The 23,433-nt window shown below is 35.0% G+C and overlaps 2 protein-coding genes across 5 annotated transcripts in view; one reads left to right on the forward strand and one right to left on the reverse strand.

The window, feature by feature from the left end:
* The window catches only part of CCDC39 (coiled-coil domain containing 39), a 48,768-nt gene extending 36,390 nt beyond the window's left edge, over positions 1-12,378 (forward strand). For all 3 annotated transcript variants that reach the window (XM_029214312.1, XM_029214314.1, XM_029214313.1), the window contains 6 exons: positions 2,518-2,641; positions 6,863-7,022; positions 7,444-7,550; positions 8,228-8,368; positions 8,514-8,693; positions 8,833-12,378. In XM_029214312.1, coding sequence (XP_029070145.1) covers positions 2,518-2,641; positions 6,863-7,022; positions 7,444-7,550; positions 8,228-8,368; positions 8,514-8,693; positions 8,833-8,922 — 802 coding nt within the window. In that variant the 3' untranslated portion in view covers positions 8,923-12,378. The remainder of the gene's footprint in view (positions 1-2,517; positions 2,642-6,862; positions 7,023-7,443; positions 7,551-8,227; positions 8,369-8,513; positions 8,694-8,832) is intronic.
* Positions 12,379-13,339: 961 nt separating this feature from the next.
* TTC14 (tetratricopeptide repeat domain 14) lies at positions 13,340-23,399 on the reverse strand. 2 transcript variants are annotated; one of them, XM_029214316.1, is made up of 13 exons: positions 23,097-23,302; positions 22,656-22,785; positions 22,495-22,548; positions 22,196-22,395; positions 20,957-21,041; positions 20,729-20,858; positions 20,253-20,408; positions 19,812-19,883; positions 19,287-19,406; positions 19,060-19,182; positions 16,565-16,682; positions 15,528-15,637; positions 13,357-14,708 (listed from the first exon to the last, which is right to left on the reverse strand). In XM_029214316.1, exons 4-13 carry the CDS (start codon positions 22,379-22,381, stop codon positions 13,790-13,792), a joined length of 2,019 nt encoding a protein of 672 aa, XP_029070149.1. In that variant the 5' UTR covers positions 22,382-22,395; positions 22,495-22,548; positions 22,656-22,785; positions 23,097-23,302; the 3' UTR covers positions 13,357-13,789. The 2 variants fall into 2 exon arrangements, with proteins under 2 accessions (XP_029070148.1, XP_029070149.1); XM_029214315.1 differs by lacking the exon at positions 22,656-22,785 and having other exon boundaries at positions 13,340-14,708; positions 22,495-22,619; positions 23,097-23,399.
* Between the last annotated feature and the right edge of the window lie 34 nt (positions 23,400-23,433).

Here is a 23,433-nt window from a genome sequence, read left to right on the forward strand (position 1 = left end):
GCACAGCAAAGGAAACCATAAAAAAGATGAAAAGACAACCCTCAGAATGGGAGAAAATATTTGCAAACGAAGCAACTGACAAAGGATTAATCTCCAAAATATACAAGCAGCTCATGCAGCTCCATATCAAAAAAACAAACAACCCAATCCAAAAATGGGCAGAAGACCTAAATAGATATTTCTCCAAAGAAGATATACAGATTGCCAACAAACACAGGAAAAGATGCTCAACATCACTAATCATTAGGGAAATGATAAATGATGTTGAGCAAATCAAACAAATCAAAACTACAATGAGGTATCACCTCACACCAGTCAGAATGGCCATCATCAAAAATTTACAAACAATAAATGCTGAAGAGGGTGTGGAGAAAAGGGAACCCTCTTGCAATGTTGGTGGGAATGTAAATTGTATAGCCACTATGGAGAATAGTATGGAGATTCCTTAAAAAACTAAAAATAGAACTACCATATGATCCAGGAATCCCACTACTGGGCATATACCCTGAGAAAACAATAATTCAAAAAGAGTCAGGTACCACAATGTTCTTTGCAGCACTATTTACAATAGCCAGGACATGGAAGCAACCTAAGTGTCCATCGACAGGTGAATGGATATAGAAGATGTGGAACATATATACAATGGAATATTACTCAGCCATAAAGAGAAATGAAATTGAGTTATTTTTAGTGAGGTGGATGGACCTAGAGTCTGTCATGCAGTGAAGTAAGTCAGAAAGAGAAGAACAAATACCATGTGCTAACACATATATATGGAATCTAAAAAAAAAAATGGTTCTGATGAACCTAGGGGCAGGAAAGGAATAAAGACACAGACATAGAGAATGGACTTGAGGACACAGGGGCTGGTGAAGGGTAAGCTGGGATAAAGTGAGACAGTAGCGTTGAGATATATACACTACCAAATGTAAAATAGAGAGCTAGCGGGAAGCAGCTGCATAGCACAGGGAGATCAGCTCGGTGCTTTGCGACCACCTAGAGGGGTGGGATAAGGAGGATGAGAGGGAGACGCAAGAGGGAGGGGAGATGGGGATATATGTATGCATACAGATGATTCACTTTGTTATACAGCAGAAACTAACACAACATTGTAAGGCAATTATATTCCAATAAAGATGTTAAAAATTTTTTTTTGGTAAAAAAGAAAATTTATCATCTTAACCATTTAAAAATGTACAGTTAGTAGTGTTAGTATTTTCACATTTTTGAGCAATAGATCTCCAGAACTTTTTCATCTTATAAAACTGAAACTATCTTTTAAAACTTTTTGGTAAAAAACACATAAAATTTACCATCTTAACAATTTTACAATGTACAGTTAGTAGTGTTATATATTTTCACATTGTTGAGCAACAGATCTCCAGAACTTTTTCATCTTGTAAAACTGAAACTCTATACCCATTAAATATTACCTTCCCATTTCCCCCTTCCCCCAGCCCTTAGTAGCCACTATTCTTTCTGTATGAATTTGACTACTTTAGATACCTCACATAAGTGGAATCATGTAGTATTTCTTTTTGTGACTGGTTTATTTCATTTAGCATAATGTCCTCAAGGTTCACCATGTAGCATGTGACAGAATTTCCTCTTTAAGGCTGAATAATATTCCATTTTATGTATCTTATTCATTTGTCTGTCCATGGGCATTTGGCTTGCTTCCGCATCTTGGCTTTTGTGAATAATATATGAACATTGGTGTGCAGATATCTCTTTGAGAACCTGCTTTAAATTCTTTAGGATATATACCCAGAAGTGGGATTGCTGGATCATATGGCTCTTCTATTTTTAAGTTTTTTAAGGAACTGCCATGCTTTCCATAGCATTTGCACCATTTTACTGTACCACTAATAGTGCTTAAAGGTTCTGTTTCTCCACTTCCTCACTAATACTTTGTTGGGTTTTTTTTTTTTTTCTTTTTGATAGAAGCCATTCTCATGGGTGTGAGGTGACATCTCACTGTGGTTTTGATTTGCACTGGACCATCTTTTAAAAGATGTTTGGATAGTGAGCAGCCTTGGGAGCTAGAGATAGTATCTCCCTCTGCAGCAAAGTTTAGGTATGTTTGCTTATTTTCCATTATAAAATATTTGGATTAACTAAGCTTGAGGTTCTTCAGTTGTGACATAAACCTGCTGTATGTGCAGCATCCATTTGAGCTCCTCCTCACCTGCATGGCACTTTGGGAGCGAGGGGAACTAATGCAAATAGGAAGCTCATGCTACTTGGTATGCCATGAGTGATAAAGGCCTTTTCCTCTGACCCAGAAATCTTGTGTTTTTTTGCCAGCATCCATGAAACTGTGGCAGGCTAACTTGTTAGCTTTCAAATTGGGTGAAATCTGAGACCCTTCACACTGAATTATAAAATTGCAATGTGAGAATATATTTAAACTGTTTGAGTTCAGTAGTAACAGAAAACTGTCTTCTGTAAGAACAGTAGTCCTTTAAAAGTATATTGTTTTTCAGTGTTTAATTTTTCTTTTCCTTTTCATACTAGTGCTGAGTTTCATGAGCGGCTAAGTAAAATTGATAAGCTGAAGAACAGATATGAAATTCTTACTGTTGTTATGCTGCCTCCTGAGGGAGAAGAGGAGAAAACGCAGGCCTATTATGTAATAAAGGTAATCTTAATGGATTTACAGTTGTGATAGAATGAAGTATTCATTCTTTCTTAGCTTTTTGTTAAAAACCAAAATGGCAAATTTACTTTTGCCATGAAATTTCAAATTTCATAGCACTCCAGTAGCTATTACACTTAATTAGGTCATAAAACATGCGTTGCTAGATGGAGGTACTGAAGCATTATTAGTTTTATACACGAGGTCAAAGAGAGGTCTGGACCACTCTGACACTGTTTTTTTGCTATCATTTGTGTCATGTCTTTTTCCCTCATTTATTCAAGGTTCATAATCTCTTTTACTCTAAGACCCACTGTCACTCTGGGTGTCCTTAACATGTTGTGAGAACCTGTTCAAAACCTCAGGCTCAAAGCTTTACTTCACTGTAGTCATGCACTCACGTGACCACAGCCTAGACTTTATTGTCACCTAGAGCTACACCACCTCTGAATCTTACACTCCAGTTTATCATTGCTGTCCTGGTATGGCAGATAGCTAGAGAGGAAGAGGGCTGTTCCTTTGCTTTCGTTTTAGGTGGGAGACAAACAGATCAGGTGAATCTACTGTTTTTTTCTGATGTTTTGAGAGTTGTCTGCCATCTCGTGATTATCTGTACCTTGTAACCCTAAAGGGAAATTTAGAAGTGATCAGGAGTTGGATGCAATTTCCTTCCTGACTACTGCTATATTCATCTTTCCCTTGTAGAAAATACCCTGAACAGGTGTGATTTCCTTTGCAGAGAGGTCTGGGAAGTTACCCTAAACAGTTCAAAGAAGGAATGGAGATTGTAACTTTAGGTCATTTTTCCTGTATCATACATGGATAGGAGTGGGAAAGAGATCTCCAATTCACATCTTTAGAGGATGGCCCTTGTGGATGCACCCTCCATTTGGACTTCTACTTAATCTTCTAAGTTTCCTTCTGTAGCCCTTAAGACTGCCCCTAACCTACTACACTGTGTGATATGTCTGCCACTTTGCCTCAGGAAATTCCACCCAACCTATATGAGAAATGAGTCCCAGCTCTCAAACCCTTCTTATAACTCATCAGTCTTTAGTACGTGAGGCTTCTGCCCACTATTAACAGGACTTTCCTCCTCTCAGGTTTTGAAGGTTCCCAAAGGGTGAATTGTAGGCTGTAGTCTGTTAAATGATGGGAAGTAGATAGATGTTGCAATTCCAGCTAAGTTTCTCTACCAACAAGGGCTTTGGTGAGTTACATAAAAGCACTGGTGTTAGAGTGCTTTTGTCCATGCCTTGGTTCTATCACTGATTAGGTAGGTGACCTTGAATAAGTTATTTAACCATTTGGGGTCTTAGTTTACTCACTTAAAAAATTAGGGTAATATTGTTACTTTTGTTTTAAGAAGTAAATGAGAAAATATATGTAACGCCCTTAAACAGTGTCTGGAACAAAATGAGCTCTCAGTGAATATTAGCTATCATTACCGTTATTGCTGTTATGATGATGATGATGAAGTATCCACTTCTCAGGAAAACAGGCAAATTTTATGAGGAAGAGTATTCCTTCTGTGCCACTATAGTGAATATGTGAAATTAATCAAGGCTATCAGTTGCCCTTCTTAATTTCCTGATGTCATACTTCACTTTCCTCCAGGGTCCATAGCTTGCCACACAGTTATTCACATTTTTTGTTGTCAGCATATTTAAATGTTTTACTCATAACACTTTACATGTGCCAGATGTGTAAAATGGAAACTTTTCTTTATAACTAAAGTCAATCTGGCTTATGTTGAGAAAAATTATCCATGGTCTGAAAATGGGCAAAAGCAATCAGTGGGTGTACAATGATGCCATTGCATGGTGACACCAAAGACCTGGCATTTTCTAGTGGGCCCTCCAGGGATTATCTGATTCTACAAGAGTGCACACCTCTGATTTTCTATTTACCACTGTTTAGAAGTCTAAGGTATTTATGGAATTAGATCAGGATTTTGTATAAATGAACAAATTCAACTCATTTATTTGACAAACTGACCTTGGAGTAGGGAAGTAAATGACTTAATGTTACTCAGCTTACTAGTAGGAAATCCACAACTAAAATCTAGCTGTTTTGATTCATTCTAGCTCTTTCTCCCTACACTATATTTTGAATGAAATGTTTGCTAATTCTAGACTCAACTTGAAAGAATTAGATGTAATTTACCTAAGAACGTTTTCTTTGCTAAGCTTAATTTTTTATTATGTACTATTTGCTATAAAAATGTGTAACGTATCTTGAAGCATAATAAAACAAATAACTGAAAATGTTAAGAATTAAAACATTACCAAAAAAAATTCCAGTGACCACATTCTGGTTTAAATATAGATACTTGGGATTGAATAAATTTACCAATGAAATTATTAGTTGATTTTGACTAAAAATGGGTTTTGGCACTTTATTTTTTTAAATTTTATTGAAGTATAGTTGATTTACAATGTTGTGTTAATTTCTTCTGTATAGCAAAGTGATTCAGCTATATATATATATATATATATATATATATTCTTTTTCAAATATTCTTTCCCATTATGGTTTATCACAGGATATTGAATATAGTTCCCTGTGTTATACAGTAGGACTTTGTTTATCCATCCTATATGTAATAGTTTGCATCTGCTAATCCCAAACTCCCACTCCTTCCGTCCCCCACTCCCCTCCCCCTTGGCAACCACAAGTCTGTTCTCTATATCTGTGGGTCTGTTTCTGTTTCATAGATATGCTCATCTGTGTCATATTTTAGATTCCACATATATGTGATATGATATTTAGCTTTCTCTTTCTGACTTACTTCACTTAGTATGATAATCTCTAGGTCCATCCATGTTGTTGCAAATTGCTTTATTCTCTTTTATGGCTGAGTAATATTCCATTGTATACATGTACCACATCTTTATCCTTTCATCTGTTGATGGACACTTAGGTTGTTTCCATGTCTTGGCTATTGTGAATACTGCTGCTATGAACATAGGGGTGCATGTATCTTTTTGAATTATAGTTTTGTCTGGGTATATGCCCAGGAGTGGGATTGCTGGATCATATGGTAGCTCTATTTTTAGTTTTTCAAGGAACCTCCATACTGGTCTCCATAGTGGCTGTACCAATTTACATTACCAGCAACAGTGTAGGAGAGTTCCCTTTTCTTCAAACCCCCTCCAGCATTTGTTATTTTTAGACTTTTTTGATGATGGCCATTCTGACTGGTGTGAGGTGCTACCTCACTGTAGTTCTGATTTACATTTCTCTAATGATTAGCAATGCTGAGCATCTTTTCATGGGGGCACTTTTAAATATATATGCATGCTATCCCTCTCAACCCTTAATTGCAGTTCTTTGGAACTGTTTGGGTACAACTCTAGAAGGCTTAGCCCAGTGACAGTTAAGCTGGAAAAAGTCATTGGGTATGTTCACTCACTGAGGAATTTTTGGTTTTCAGCAATTTACAGACTTCATTTTTTCTAGCCATATTTATCACAATTATCTAATTAAAACTTTAAAAAATGTGATTATACATAAAATTTGCTGTTTTAATAATTTTTAAGTGTACAGTTCAGTGGTACTAAGTATATTCATATTGTTGTGCAGTCAACACAAGAGCCATCCCCAGAACTTTTTTTATCTTTCAAAACTGAAACTGTACCCATTAAACAATAACTCCCCATTTCTCCCTCTCCAAAACTCCTGGCAACCACCAATCTACTTTGTTTTTGTGAATCTGACTACTCTAGGTACCTCATATAAGTAGGATCATGCAGTATTTTTCCTTTAAAAAATATGTGACGCTTTATGGGTATACTTTGTTCACCTCTTTTACCACTAAGACTTAAAATGAGAAAGTGTGCCAAGCCGCTTTCAGGTGAGAAACATACATTCTTTTTATTTAATATCTAGTTTGAAACCGCTTCTAGCTAACCTTATTTCTCTTCTCAGTAAAGTTTATACCTGCTTAACTTTTCGTTCATTTTTGTTGGAGAGTTTTCATGTAAGCTTTGGTTGGTTACTACACTGCCATCATGCTTTTGTAGCCTATGTGCTATATTTGGAAGGCCTTGAGGATTTGGTCTTTTACTTTAAATCAGGTGCAAGAAATAAATGCTTGGTGCTGCATGTAGGCCCCACGGCAAATTGGTATTGTTGTGAGTTAACTATTTCCTGCCCTTCCTGCCCTGAAAACAGACATTCTCCCCCATGATACTTTTAACCAATCTATTCCATTTTTCATAGGCTGCTCAAGAAAAAGAAGAACTTCAAAGGGAAGGTGACAGTTTGGATGCTAAGATCAACAAAGCTGAAAAAGAAATCTATGCTCTAGGAAACACCTTGCAAGTGCTGAACAGCTGCAACAACAATTACAAACAATCTTTTAAGAAAGTGACTCCATCTAGTATGTAGGAATTATTAAAACTTTAAAAATATACATGCAGTGAAAGCTGTAGAATTATTTACCTAAAAAAGAGGAACACTATGAGACAAGGAAAACAAAAGTGTATCATGTTTGATTCAGTTGGAAAAACTAATCCCCCTCCTTTAAAATAAGTGCTAAGGTGTTATTTCCATTATTACTTCTAGTGATACGGCATATCACTTCTCTAGGGAATTAATTTCAAATCTGAAGAGAACAGCATATTGGCTGCTCTATGCTGACAAAATAAAAATAGTTATTTCATGTCCTGTTTTTCAACAACTAGACGTAAGGAATTTAACCTTTCATAAAAAAAAGTTAAAAGTTTAACTTATGTAAGACTTTAAGCTTGCTTTCTACACAGCATGTTAAAAATTTAGAGCAAAAATTCTTTCAATTCTAGGTGCTGAGTATGAGGTAAAAATTCAACTAGAAGAACAAAAGAGAGCTGTTGATGAAAAACACAGATACAAACAAAGACAAATCAGAGAACTACAGGAAGATATCCAGGTAAATTCTACAGGCTTTAGTAATAAGACCTTAGTAAAAGTTAACTATCATTATTCTTTCTTGTTATCTTGTACAAAGACAATTTTTTAGAGAATTAGATAGTGAGAGATGTCTCATTTAAATGAGAAAAAAAATAAGTGATCAAAGTATTAACTAAATTAGTTAAAATCCCAGTGCTAAAGTGTAGGTTAGATTCCTGACAATTACTTGTTGATTAGCTGATGAATCAGAGCTAATTATGATCTATCCACTAACCTTTTATTTAATGAACTTTATTTCACTTAAATCCTTTAATATCACCTTAAAGATTGTTCCTTAAAAGTCTGAAAGATAAGAAAACAACGTGCTTGGTAATAAGCAGGCTCTATAAACATTTAGATTTTTTTTTGACTAATGAAGTTGAAGGAACAGGTGATATGAATTAGGAATCTTTGAAAATTGTATGCTTTCAACAGTCATTGTTTGAATGTTTATTTTTCTCCCAAATACCATAAAAATACTTTCCAGTGGAATTATATATAAAACTTAATCCATAAAGCCATTATACTTATTATCTACCAACAGAATGTACATTGTATACAAAAATAAATGAATCGAAATTAAATGAATACTTGGCAAGTTATAAAAGTTATTTCTGATCCAACCAATAAGTATGTTAATACCTTTATTTTCTGCAGAGCATGGAAAATACTTTAGCAGTTATAGAACATTTAACAAATAATGTCAAAGAAAAAATATCAGAGAAGCAAGCTTACACACTTCAACTAAGGAGAGAAACTGAGGAGCAGAAGCCAAAATTAGAGAGAGTAACTAAACAGGTATTGATAACTTTTAAAAACTGACCTGTCATATTTATATTTTTTTGGAGTTCCAAATGGTAACCCCAAATCCTCCTTCACCAATTAAAAAAATTAAGTTCTAGAAAACAGGTTTAAATAATAACTGACTACTGTTGACCAACAGTGTGCAAAACTCATCAAGGAAATCCGTCTTTCGAAAGACACGAAAGATGAAACACTAGAAGAACAAGACATCAAACTTCGTGAAGTGAAACAGCTTCACAAGATCATTGATGAAATGTTAGTTGATATCACAGAAGAAAATGCTGAGATTGGTATTATCCTTCAAACATACTTTCAACAGGTAATAAGAGTATCTTCTAGTTAAATATATTTCTTAAACATTTCACAAAAAAAAATTTATGGTATTCATCATAAAGTGAAGTCTAATGAAAAATATTCTAAAATGCAGTGGTACTGACTGCTATTGACTATCCTTCCAGAGTGGTTTAGCACTACCTACAGCTAGTACTAAAGGGAGTCGTCACAGTTCTAGATCTCCTTCCCAGACTTCACTGGTATCAGCAAGGTAAGTGGAAGGAGAAAACACCGTCTCCTTACTTACTTACCTACAACTCTCACAGCTTCCATCCTAAGTGAACTCAGCTACTTCCACATGCCACAGCTATGGCATGTGTCAGTGTCACATATACAGAAAACAGCCAGCAGGGCAGGACTCTTTCCTTCTGACTTCTGTCTGGTGTTATTTTCATTTTGGCATCAGTGCTTTGTGGCTAGCAGCTATCTCAGTAGGATAAAGCAGGGTGAGATTTTGGAGGGTACATTTAGCATGGTCATCCCTGAGTATGGGGAGAATTTATTAAACCATAAAAGGGCAACTTGGTTGTACAGACTTATTATTAAAATCCATTGTAAAATCTTCAGGAGTCAGAATTTTATTTATGCTGCTTAATTTTGCTAAAAAGGAAATTATTCTTTACTTCTGCAGTTTAGTTTTATACAGAATTCTATCATCAAGTAGACATTTTGTCAACACAGCAGCCATATTACTTTTCATTACTCTGCGAAGAGATGTCATGAAAGGATTTCCTAAGACAGTGTTTAAGTAAAACAAAACAAAAACACTTTCTATGTAAACACGGTGAGCAGCCACTTGAACATCCCAGTACTTTCATAAAAATATATATTTAAAAATCTTAGTATTTACAGTTGTATGGATAGTTACCACCACTTTATCCTGTCAATAGGCCCTTCACTTTCTTCTTTTTGGTTTAAATTATATAACCTATCATTTTAATCACTCTTGCCAGCACCCAACTTCCCATGCCTGTTTTTGTTACCTTTTGTTTAATGATTTTTGCAAACTTTTAATACCTAATGATTTCATCTCTAAATTGGTTATAGTTGAAAACATTTTTCATGTATCAATAGAAATATATTTGTCGAACTATTTTTCTACTGGTTTGAAACTTTACCAGCTTTTCCTTTTTAAACTAATTTCTTGATATTACTAATGGTGATGCTTTTAAAATTATGAGCACTATTAATAGTATATCTTTTTTGATCTCTTTAATTACTTGTGGGATTATGGCATCTTTTGCCATTAATGAGGGGGTCTCTACTAAAATAAAAATTTTGAATTGTTACAGTAATTCTGGTTTTATTCTAGGTCATCTAAGAGTACAAGTACTTCTGCTTCTCAGACTTCAATTAAAGTATTAGAGTTGAACTTCCCAGCCTCTTCACTAACTGGCAGCACTTCTAGACCAACTAGTGCTAGCAGTGGCTCCAGTAATGGTAAAAGCAAAAAGAGCAGCAAATAAACATTTTAATCTCTCTTTTGAACAAGTTGTAAACACAAAACCAAAAATCTCATAATTTAAAAATAGTATATCCCACTCTATGCTTTTGGGTGCCTTATACTGATATACAGGCCTACTGAAATAGTGTTAGAAATACAATATGACCAGACAAAAGTTTTATCCAGTGGAAAATATAAAAACTGTTAAAAAAAAAAGTCAAGCTATTTGGGTCCAAATAAGCCAAAGAAATGTTTAATTTTCTTAGCTTTTTGCCTACTATTTTTTTTCACATAGAGGGAAAGCAGTAAGAACAGATTCTTAACAAGGATACGTGTTATACAAGCATAGGGTTATGATATTTACCACTGTTGTTTGTTATATCTCTTTTACCCTGGAAGATCCTGAAATTAGGTTTTATTAAAAGAAACATACTTCCCAGACTTTGGGGGAAGAAAACTGTTAGTTTCTTCCTTTAGTATAATTAAAAAATTTTTAGTCAAAAAATGGCATTACCTCTCCCCCTCCCCCCACCAAGAAAACAATTGATAGGAAAGAGAACCACTGTATCAATAAAAGTGCAGCTTAAATTTCTAGGAAGTAGTCCATTCTGATCTTGAAAGAAGTCAAACACATTAAAGATTTTGCTCTCAAGATACAACCAAGAATGTGTTTTCAAGATTTCCTTGATTTAATAAACAATTTAAAGAAAGCTAAGCGTAATTAGATTTGCAATAGGAATTCCATAAATTTGCAGTGAAGGCAGACTACCAGATTAAGAATGTTATTTCAGTCAATACTTTATCATAACATGTGCCCAACAGTTTGAACTCCTGAAGTATGACTATGATGTTATAAAACTGGTTTTCAAATAAATTTATCAGGATCTATGTACCTAAATGAGTATTGTCTCCTTCAAACCTTGGAAAAAAATATTTGTTATACAGACAATTGTCATTGTTTAGAACTGTCACTTGCAATTCCTTCTGAAAGGCAGTAGTGGTTTCTCCTGATCACTAGAATATTTTATTATCATTTTTAGTAATAGCCAGCAAAAGGCATAGCCAAGTCCAATGAATAAGATGGGTAAAAAGCTGAATATTGTTTCATAAAACACTGTTCTGCTAAGTGAGATTTATAAGATCTAAAAACTGATTGATCTTATGGTCACTTCAAATGTTCAGAGTTCTCATTCTCTGCCCTTTTTTACTTTGTAAATTACTTGGAAGTTGAAATATTAAACACTGTATTCTATGAAGGCAGGAATTGTATCTTAATAGTTCTCTGACCTTGGGAAAGTTACTTTATGCTTTTTTCCTCATTTGTAATATAAAGACAGTAAGAGTTATCTATATCAAAAGTTTATTGAAATAATCAGATAATATATACAAAGTGCACAGGGCCTGATACATCGGAATTGCACAGTAACTTCTACCTATTTATTATTGAGTCACCAACCAAAGCCTAGCACAGTATTTGTGGAATGGTTAGGTTCTCAAGCCAGCATGCAAGTCTACATTTAACTCTTAAATAAAGTAATAGTTCCAAGTTCAGTGTAATAATGTTAAATGGTGAAACAAGGGATCAACCCTATTATCTCCAAATCTAGAGTTATCCTAACATTCACCTGCTGTGTTAGAAAGTCATCTACTTATGCAAACCAAGATACTGCCTGGGTACGTACAAACTATAGACATAATGTTCAGGGAAAAAAAGTGCTGAAGATACCACTAGGGATTCTTCACAAGTAAATCTCCAGTAATATATTTTTTTTCTGTGATGGGTTTCCTGAATATATCCTTATAAATTGTCTTATATAATCTGCTTAATATATCCCAGGAAAGAAGCTTTGGGGAAGATGGAATTTCTAAATTCAGGCAGGCTGTTGTATAAGATACTAACCTAATTTTTTGTAACTGAATATAACATTAAGCCGTAAAAACGCTTTGGAAAATGACAATGCTGGTTGATAGTGATGCTCAAAGAGATTTTATTAAATAAAGTGTGTGTAAAATCCTGAAGCTGTGCTAGCAATTCCTAAAGGTCAAGGCGTAGTATGTCACAAGAGTTTCCACTCTAAAAACACCACTATGTAGGATTACTGTAGGGATGATACCAGAACTATTAATACACAGAAAGAACTAGGGACTCTTTTCAGATAAATTTCTTGGTGCAAAGACTAATGCCCAAGTGACTGACTGATTTCTACTGCCATTACCTATTGCTTTTGACCAGAGTTTCTTTTTCTGTTCCATTGCAAAACAAATTTTAGCTTTTTCATTAGGCTCCCATCACTGAAGTCTGAAGGTCACAAATAGTATACATCCAGTTATACTAACTTTTGGTATTTTACTGTTGGCAGAAACTCCAAGATAGAACAAGGACTGTCTTCTTCCTCTATCATTCTCTGTCACTTAGACCTTTGTAGATGGATACTCACTACCCTCCAACCCACCCATCCAGTGTCATCATGAGTTGGAAAGATTCTAAAGCCCATTATAAACACCTATGACTTCTATTTATATCTATCTCTATCCCTATTTATACTGTTTTCAATAATTCGGGGAGGATCCTTACGATCCAAGTCCATTCCTTCTTCAGCTCTAGTTGCTGAAATTTATTCTAAGCCCAGGCTCTGTCAGCCTAGTCATTTATTCAGACTCTAAGAAAGGAGGTATCAGAGGAGAGGTGTTAAGGAAGAAAAGCAGAAATGCAGGCCAGCTCTAGGCTATTCAGAAACAGGCCCAGTGCCTTCCCAACTGGACATCTGCAATACTAGGACAGTTTCCTAACTTCCTTTCCCGTAGTGGAAGACCAGATTTATAGTGTGTTTCACTTGCCACTGCTGTTTTTGCTAAAAGAACTCTTTCCTACTCTGATATATTTTTGCCTGGAATGTAGTCTCTTAGGGTCTTGCCAATATTTAAAGAAATTTCTTAGTGCTATATTGCTAGCAAGAAGGGGGGAGAAAAAGAGAAGTAAGTAAAATGGGCCCCTAGTCAACTTTCATGGCTTTATTCCTAAGGTACCTGTTAAACAGCTGATACATAAACCATTTTAATTAAATCAGGGTTTAGAGGTCAATTAGACAAGACAAATAATCTACCATTTTAAGATAAAAGTTATGCAAAAAACTTAATATTTAAAAATGAATATAAAATGGTACTTATGAAACATTCAAATATATTTGTTTCAAAAGTCAAGAGCTTTTAATTTAACAGAGGAGAGAATGAAATAAGTTTTGATAAAAACGATCGAAGTGTTCACTGCACAAATTTAATATTCTCTCAAACAGCAGGATAAGGTGGACCCAAGAAATTCTCACACACCATAATACAATGAAGAAACAATACTTTGAGAGTGTTATCTTCAGGTGAAGAAGTTTAAATCATCAGAGTAAGAAATAACTGTACATAAACATACACAAGAAAAGCCTGAAAAAAATCAAGCTATGAAAAGGGGACCTACAACTGAAACAAATATACTTTGAGGATGGCTATAAAAAGTACTTGATTTCTGTAGTCTCTACAAATAAAATAACCGCAGGAGCAGATATTTCTGCACTGGACTGTTATTACTAAAAGACCAAAACCTTTTATTAAAAGCCTTTAGTGTTAATGGTGCTGATCCCCTTGGCATATTAATTTTTTGGCTTATTTCCTTTCTCTTTCTCAAATGCAGCTATCTGATTAAATATATTGAGTAAATTTTGAGGTAAATTTTTTTTAACTCCACTTTCTGAATGTTCTTTGCTACTTAGTCCCTCTTCTGGAACCTCTGTTTTAATATCCTCCTCATAATTACCCTCTCTTTCATATTCTCCTTGATTTTTATTTAATTGATATCTTTGCTCATGTCTACTGAAATCACGTGATCCAGAATAAGTGTATTTTTTATATTTTTCAACTGACTTCCAAGAGTAGTCTGAGCTTGCTGGTGAAGTGGAATATCTCATGGAACCTGGCTCCCACCTTCTATAGTGTTCTTTTCTTCCTTCTGTATCTTTCTCAAATCTTCTATAACCATAAATTTTTATCTTGTCCTCTGAATTCCTATAGAAGGAATCTGAGGAATCTCTTCTACTGGAAAAATGTCTTTCTGATTTATGTGGCTTTTCTGTTTTGCTACTACCTGTCTGAGTTTTATAGCTATTATAAAAATCTCTTGGATCTTCAGACCTACCTCCAAAATCATCCGGAATTTCAACTGAAGATGAAGAAAGAGGGCATCTATCTTTTTCTTTTACCTGTTTCTTTTGATATGGTAACCTATCCTGCTTTTCCAGTAGTTTTTCCACTTCTTGTTTTTGGTTAAGAAAAGATGCTGAAGTATTGGCTGGAACTGGGAAGCACTCATCTTTCTTATTCTGATCTACCTGATTTGAGGATGCCTTAGCTGAATGCCTTTTGGAACTTCGAGAAGACTCTGAGCGATTCCTCTTATGTTTCTTATGCCTTTTGTGACCAGAAGAGGAAGAGGATGAAGAAGAAGAAACTGATTCATCAGCAGAAGAAACACTTGAAGAGGAAGAAGTTGATTTTCTTCTTTTTTTCTTTAGCCTAAAAAAATGTAGTTAACTCATCAGATATGTTGAGTATAAAAGTGTTTAATTATCCATAAAGATTTTAGTTCTATTTTATTCTAAAGATTTTCATAAAAGTTGTGGCTTAGATAAGGAATTATAATAATAATCCTAGCTACTACAAGATCCAATTTTACCATGTCATGACTTTTGGAAAAAAATACTTGTGTAGACAGTTGTCACTGTAAGCAAATCCATCATTTCTGAAAGACACAGTGACATTTCCCATATTACCTTAAAAATTTAAGACCATATGAATACATAAAGGAGAGAATTGAGGTTTTATATTTGGCTACCTCTAGTTAATAGTTTTTCCACCTCAGTACTATTAACATTTTTGGCCAAATAATTCTTTGCTGGGAGGGTAGGGTGGTGGTGGGGGAATCCTACATCATTGTAGAAAGTTTAGCAGCATCCCTGACCTCTACCCTCTAGATGCCAACAGCACTCTACCAGTTATGACAACCAAAAATGTCCTCTGGGGGACAAAACCGCTCCCAGTTGAAAATTACTGCTCTAGTTCTAAAAAATTTCTCCCTAAAATACAGATAATTAAAATGACTTACATATTTTAATTCTAAGATTAAATTTTTCTTTTTTTTTTGCAGAATTCTAGCCTTCCATTCCACTTTGCTTTATCTCTTTTATAGAAAAATTTATGGTATACATACTTGCTAAGAATCATTGATTACAACTTGAAACACTTTTATGTTTTACTTACTTTACCTCCCATATGGCACTTTGGTTCAACTCAGTACTTGCTTTAAGTTTAAGAATACTGAATATCATAGTTTACCTTTTCTCCTCTTTTAAAAGCTTACGTAACTTTTCTGCACTTGTTTCTATTTTCCTTGTTTTCTGCTTTTCTTCCTTTTCAGCTTGTTTTTCTCTTAATTCCAAAGATTTCTTTTACAACCCAGATATCGGAAAAAACCACACGTTAAAAACAGCAGAACATATAAAACCCAGTTTTCAAAAGACCAACCCCCCAACCAGAAACCAAATGTGGTATACCCAAATCACCATATATCCAGCATTAAACAAATATTTTTAACATATAAAAATTAATCACACAGGTGTTTGGCATTAATCATTGGAACAGCCAGAACAGTATTGAGGACCAATTGCAGTTGGTATTCCATGAAAAAAGGGGAAGCCATTGCATCGAAACCCATGACCCAGAGTGCAAGAAAGGGAAAAAATAAAATACATGAAAAATTATTAAAAAACATTAAAAATTTAAACAGGACACAAATTTTATAAATAAAATTCAAATAAAGAAATTCCATTAAGATGAATTGAGGGGGAAATCACCATGTTCAAATACAAACCATTTAAAAAATAGCACAGCCCAGTTGGATGCATGATTATATAAGAAATCATTTTCCAGTTTGAGGATGGGGATGAGCAGCACCAGATGTCACAGACACAGCAGCAATGGTCCAATTCAGAAGAAAATGCATGAGAAAACATCATCATCAGTATTACAGGAAAAGACAGTTTAAAATATTTCTCAAAAAGGTTTTTTAAAATTGGCTCAATTACAGTAACAATACTGAATTCTGTAACCACCAGGAAAGCTCACTACAAGGACAGTTCTCAAATCCACATACCAAATTTAGGCAATGGGAATTTTCTCACAGGGCTACTTTTACTTTTAAGTATTAACAAAACTATGAAGCAATGTCAAGCCCAATTAAGAAAAGCTATTATCTAAAAAACTTTTCATAATGCCTTACTTAAATGATCTAGAATAGTTTTCCCTAGAAAAAAGTTAAGTTTTGGCATTAATTTCAAATCTCATTAAATTTCTAAGAGGAAATAAAGAATCACCTGCATATATTTATGAAGCTTCTGCAAAGCATCCTCTGCATCTTTAAAAGTTTCATCCAAAGCCAAAGCTTTCTTATAGTAACTTTCAGCATTTAAAAACTTTTCTTCTTCTTCTAACCTAAATCAGAAAGGAAAATTTAGCTTTTTTTGGGTAAAAATTAGAAGTCCTCAAATATGCATATAGGGCAGAGGCGTATATGAGAGAATTTATTAAGGCAAAAACCACGTTCAGCAAATTATTTTCTTTTTTTAAATAAATTATTTATTTTACTTTTGACTGTGTTGGGTCTTCATTGCTGTGTCGGGCTTTCTCTAGTTGTGGTGAGCAGGGGCTACTCTTTGTTGTGGTGCACGGGCTTCTCATTGCGGTGGCTTCTGTTGTTGCAGAGCACGGGCTCTAGGCTCGCAGGCTCTAGAGTGCAGGCTCAGTAGTTGTGGCGCACGGGCTTAGTTGCTCCGCGGCATGTGGGATCTTCCTGGACCAGGGCTTGAACCCATGTCCCCTGCATTGGCAGGCGGATTCTTAATCACCGAGCCACCAGGGAAGCCCAGCAAATTATTTTCAAATTGAACAATACTTAAATATTGTGCTTTTACAGCTATTTTTTTTTTTGGTAAAAAGACAATATAAAACCACATAAATCAGAAAAACTGAACTCAAAGATACAGAGAACAGATTGGTGGTTGCCAGACGTGGGGGTGGGGGGGGTGGGGGCAAAGTAGGTGAAAGTGGTTTATCTTATAAACTTCCAGTTATAAGATAAAGTCCTGGGGATGTAATGTACATCATGGTGATTATAGTTAATACTATATTGTATATTTGAAAGTTGCAAAGAGAGTACATCTTAAAGTTCTCATCACAAGAAAAAAAAAATTTAACTATGTACGATGATGGAAGTTAACCAGACTTACTGTGGTCAATACTTCACGATATTTACATATATCTAATCACATTAATGCACATAACCTGAAACTAATATAAAGTTATGTGTTAATTATATCTTAATTAAACAAACAAAAATACGAATAGGAATCTATTACTGATAACTAAAGCCATACTGTAGGTCAAGCATTGGCATTTTAGTATAATATGTGAAAACACATGATCAACTGATATCCTCTGTAAATTTACTATGATCTTGAGCTTTAGTACAGAATTATATAGGCTGGCTTTTCCTAGTAATTTATGAAGAACTTTCCTTTCTACAGAAAAATTTCCCCAGAAAATTCACTGCTAAAGTTGGAAATACCAAGGCATACGTGTATATCACAACCAGCCTGTAGACAGGATAATTATTAGATGATGTTCACAAGTCTCTGTTGTGAAAAATGAGAATTAGAAAGTTTAGATACACAGCAGTGAAAGGGTTTTGCAAAATATTTTCAGGTTTTGGAAAGTAGGAAAAAGTAATTACTATAAAACAAATTTAAAAACCAGTGGGTTCAATGGAATCACTCGTGTCAGACTGGATGAGGGGAGTAAGGGACCAAAGACGATCAACATTTTTGGCCTGGACGATGGAACAGATGGTGTTGTCATTCACTGAGCTAAAAATCACCAATATGTGAAAAATGAGACAACCACATTTAAGTAGGTACTAGCTTATGTACCTAGTGAGAAAGTAAAAAGCTGCTCCAAACACTTGGGTCCAACTAGAAGTTCGTTATCAGTTAAAAACAAATATTACAAAATTTCATTTATATGGAGTTCTGGAATGATCATACAAACTGGAATGATCAGGCAAATTCATGAAACAGAAAAGAGATGATTCTATTTAAAAAATTAACAGCAAAAAAAATGCTTTTAATCATAAACTGTCTTTAATTATTAAAGCAGACTGTTAGCAAATTATTTATATTTAAAGTATTATGTTTCTTCAAAATATTTTATAAATTAGACTAGTCTATTAGTCATTAAATATTTATGATAAAACTACTATGCCAAGTATTATGCCAGTATCTCAGGACAGTAAGATAGGTTATAGGGTTTGTTCTTAATGTTTTGCTCTTCGTTTAATCTAAGTTTTGTGGATTTCACTGGACAAAGTAGAGCAATAAGCTGAATACAATAGTGAAATCTAATTCACAATTAACTATAGAGTTCTCAACTTATATTTCTGGCATTATAATTACTAAAATGATGAAATGAATTAGAAATTTCTGTCTATTACACAAAAACTTCTAGTGTATGTCCAGGAAAAGAATATTTACCTAATTTCTTGTATCTTTACATTTATATTTCTGTGTAATGAAAATATTCAGAAAAGTGAAGTCAAGACACTAAAATATCTCCAATCTTAAAGAACCTAAGTAATGAGGAAAAAAAGAACTAGAAAATGTATAGAGGACTATATTTAAAAAACATTTTCAACCAAAATTGAAACTAAGAGTGTCTGAACTGAGTTAGAGATGCTATTTCCTTATGTTAAGTTCAAGATTTTATAGTAGCTGGTTGAATATTAGATCTCTGCTATTTAACAAAATCTGACACTTACTGCCCTCCTCTTTCTACAAGGGTCTGGCAGAGGTATTTTCTTGCATTCCTGTGAGTTGGACAGTTTTCCAATGCAAGCTCAAAATCTTCTATTGCTTTGTTCAGACTTCCTTTTGTTGCATATCTATAGATATGAGACAAAATTAGAGGAATTTATTTTGTGAGCTATTCATAAATCTTATACACATTTACCTTGTAAATATTCCTTAAAACCCATTATCCACTTACAATGCTCCACGAGCTACCAAAGCTTCCACATTTTGTTTATCTATTTCCAGAGCCTTATTGTATTCATTCATAGCATCCACATGGCGTCCAACCTTAAAATAATCAACTCCAATCTTCACACTACAAAGGTGTTTGTAAAGCATACATAAAAATATTTCACAGAATATCCAAACAAAATGTCAGCACGAATAAAATTTTAAAGCAAATCAAATTTGGTTAATATTTAGTCTTTGATATTCTCAATATAACTAAGAAGTATTGTCTTTGGATAATTTCATAACAAATACTTATGAAATCCAGATATCGATATACTAATTCCTTTTTAAAAAAATTAAAAATATTGGCTAAAACTTAAATCTTTTAAGTTTACAACATAACACCATTTACACCTTTAAAAAAGCTAATGTCAAAAAGGTATCATTTAAATTCATTTATAAACAAATTTGGTCTTAAAGATGACATAAGCATGCTTGCCTTAACCTAACCTTTTAGACTAATGCAAGTGTTGAAAGACAGTCTTCATACCATTTTAAAGCCCAAGATGCAGACTGCTTCTTTCTTAATGCAGAAGCAAAATCGTCTTCAGAGAAATTTTTGCTATTAAAGAAAATAAAAGTCAAACTGTAAATACTTTTTAGGGTAACTATATCTCTCCACCTGACAGATAAAAACTGAATCCCAAGCAAGAAATTTGTATTTTATTTACAAAGCAAAATTCTTGAACTCTCAGGAATGACTATTATTGTTAAATATTATTTTTTTCTGCATCTTTTTCTGCATCTATCTGGTCACATGGCACACATCAATCACTGATAAAAGACTCCATTCCAAAAAGAGGGGATCACCTAGTTCATTCAAACATTGGCAGCAAGCTTAGGATAACTGAGTATTTTCTTCAGTTATGCAGCTTTTGACTTCAGCACCACTGACCTCACCACTTAATATAATAATACTGATTTACTATACCTTTGCAGGCCTCGCATTAAAGATGGTGGATTAGATTCATCTATTCCTAGTTTTCCTAAAAGGAATTCAACTACTCCTGGATTAACAAATCCCAAAGAACTCTGCATGATATTCTCATAGGATTCTGAAGAATTGCTATTTAGTTCAACGCTTCTCCTTAAAAAAAAAAAAAAAAAGTCACAACAAAAATATAAAAATGATTAACATGATTAGCATGTCCCATTTTAATTAAGGAAATAACATTGTCACATGGGATTTAAATACTCAGACCATTTTTGTACATGAAGGTGTGGCAATAATGACTTGGTTCCTTTTGCCAAGTTTGAAGAAATTTAAGGGTTATAAAAATAAAATTAGCATATTTTGAAATAAGAGAAACTACAATTCTACTTTGTTAGAAGTTGGGCAAAATTTGCTATTTTTTAGCAAAGAAATTGTTTTCCAATTAACTTGTTGAGACAATGTGGATAAATTACCTGTAGTACAAAGGAAGTTCTTCGGAACTAATTACACCTAATTTAATACCAGATAGGTGTGGTGGAAGAGATGAGCTATATAGAGATACAGCAAGCTTTTCATGATATCTGTCAATATCCTTGATTCCAGCTTAAAAAATAAGAAAATTGAGTTGATTAACAAGGCAATGCAAGCTAACATAAATATGACAACTGTTACTTTTTTATTAATATGATGAAACTGATTACCTCGAACGAGGTCACCAGTTTGGTAATATGATAAAGGATCCCCATGGTTACTGAGAGAAGGCACGTCTCTTAGTGGACATAGAGCCTGCAATGAGAAGTATTGTAAAACACCAGACATTCTATTCTTTGGTGAGAAGTGTCTTCTTTTATTCTAGCTGTTCAGTATAAACAGCTAATAGTTGACAGGAACATTAAGAAAACAACTAGCACCCTAGAGTCTAAATTTAAATAAGGACTTTAATAATTTCTGTGCCTAAACATAATAAAACAAGTTTTCTGGTTCAGGTCAAAAACTAAAATCTCATGAAATTTGCAATTAGTTTTAGAAACCACATATAAGTATGGATGATGAAACAAAAAATTATTTTGTGCTTGTTAAATATAAAACTAAAAGCTTGTCCAGAAAGTAGACCGGCTTCATTGCCCAATCGGGTCTGTCCTAAGCTCTTGGCCATACATCCTCCGAAAAAAAGTTTTAACCAAGTATTCCCTCATTCCCCTGTCTGTAGGTGGAGGGCGCAGAAACTTAAAAAGGGACAGCCACGGCAGATACACAAGTCCAGGGGATTTTAGCTAAAGAATCCGCGCCTCTGAGTTCCAAAGAAAATGAAATGTGAATTCTTCAAAGTTTAGGTCTGTTATCCAGTTTGTGATACCTTCTGCTTTTCTTCCCTTTCTACCTGCCTTAACACACAGTAAATATCTAACCTTTTAAATTAAAGTGACATACTATTTCAAATTTAGGTCTATTCACCTTGGGCAAAGCATCTTATTATAATGTACAAACCACTTAATTTAATTATTGTAAATGCATATTGAATAAATAAGAATTTGTTTCTAAATTATCCACATACAAGTATCTAATACTAAATAATTAAAGACATGTTCAACTAGAAGAAATAACCCCAGTCTACTAATCAATCTCACCATCTCCACTGATATCTCTTTGAGTGTTTAAAAAAGGACCCCACCCCTGACACCCAAGGGAGCAAAACCCCCCAAAACTAGAAATGGTGCCGGAAACTGTAAGTAACTCTATTACTGCTGATTATTTTTTAAAAAGAAAAGGTGCTTTATATTTATACTTTTTACTTAATACTTATTTATTTAATTAATTCTCAAAACTATGTCTGTAGGGTACACTTAATTACAACTGGATGCAAAGACATAAGTTTTGCATTGAGATGACATTTTATCCAAAACAGAAACAATCAAATAACTGAAAAGTGAATAACTTACTGTGATTTCTAAGTGGGATATATCTCTCATAACACCACTGCCTAAACAAATCAACACCATGAAAAACCCAAATTCCCGAATGGAACTAATTCTTCCAATCACTATATCACCACGCTCAATATCTCGAAAAAAGAGCTCTCTCCGGTCCATACTAGGTATCTCCATGAATTGCTCTAAAGGTGGCATGACTGCATAACGCTCTGAAAAAATAATTAACAAAATTACTAACAATAGTTTTGTGTTCATCTGAAGTGCTGTTAAACCAAACCGCAATCAAACGACTTTAAGATTAAACTCACCTTCGTCGTCTTCATTAACTTCAGAAGTTGTAGGTGCATCTGATTTCCAGGAAACTGCAAAAAGCAGATCCGCTTTTTTGGAAATGAATTTTTGTATTTCAATGTTTTCAACTTTCTTCTCTTTTCTTAAAAAGAAACAAAATTTATGAAAGCTGGTTTACCTGCAAAACCTTTTAGTAAGTCCAAGCTTCTGCTCAGGGCTTTTTCATCGCCCAATCGGGTCCGTCCTAAGCTCTTGGCCGTACATCCTCCGAAAAAAAGTTTTAACCAAGGATTCCCTCATTCGCCGGTCTGTAGGTGGAGGGCGCGGAAACTTAAAAAGAGACAGCCGCGGCAGATACACAAGCCCAAGGGATTTTAGCTAAAGAATCCGCGCCTCTGGTAGTGCAGTACCAGATTTAAAAAGTTCAGCCCGCATCCTGCATTGCCCTCACACCAGGAGTGGGCACCCTCCTCCATCCTGCCCTCGGAACTAGCGCCGCAGTTCTCACGGGCTCATGGCCTCGGCTCTGCTCCTTCAGGACTCAGCCGCTCGACTGCGGTAGTGGAGCCCGCAGCTGCCTCCCCTCCCCCGTCTAGCAGCGGCGCCGCCGTCCCATTACCTGCCCTGTAACTGCTGCTGGGGCGGCGGGCCCCGGGCAGGCTCGACCACCGACCCCAGGAGGCTCCGGAAGTGCGGATTGTCCTGCTGTTCGCTCCTGAGCAGGGAGAGCAATGACGGCCCGTGGAAATTCAGTGACTGCCGCATAAGGTCCCGGTCCATGGCTAGAGATTGACGGGACCAACGACCGGGGGTTGCCAGCCCCCCGTCCCGTGCCCACTACTTCAGCCCGATGGTCCGGGAGGCTGAGGAAACAGCCAGGAAGCCGCCGGAAGCAGACACCCAGACGCTTCCCCACAGGAGACTCCCGGAAGTGTTCTGGAGCCGCCCCCAGCGGC

The sequence above is a fragment of the Monodon monoceros genome, unplaced genomic scaffold (assembly GCF_005190385.1).
Source record: "Monodon monoceros isolate NGI ecotype Baffin Bay Population unplaced genomic scaffold, NGI_Narwhal_1 Super_Scaffold_11, whole genome shotgun sequence".
NCBI classification, from domain to species: domain Eukaryota; kingdom Metazoa; phylum Chordata; class Mammalia; order Artiodactyla; family Monodontidae; genus Monodon; species Monodon monoceros.

Excerpts from the sequence above, each read along its gene's own strand:
- TTC14 (XM_029214315.1), bottom strand. The coding sequence starts at position 23,257 with ATGGACCGGGACCTTATGCGGCAGTCACTGAATTTCCACGGGCCGTCA. Across the intron at positions 22,620-23,096 it reads CAGCAGCAGTTACAGGGCAG|AAAAGAGAAGAAAGTTGAAA; the intron begins GTAATGGGACGG and ends TTTCTTTTTAAG. Across the intron at positions 19,183-19,286 it reads TTGGTAGCTCGTGGAGCATT|ATATGCAACAAAAGGAAGTC; the intron begins GTAAGTGGATAA and ends TCATATCTATAG.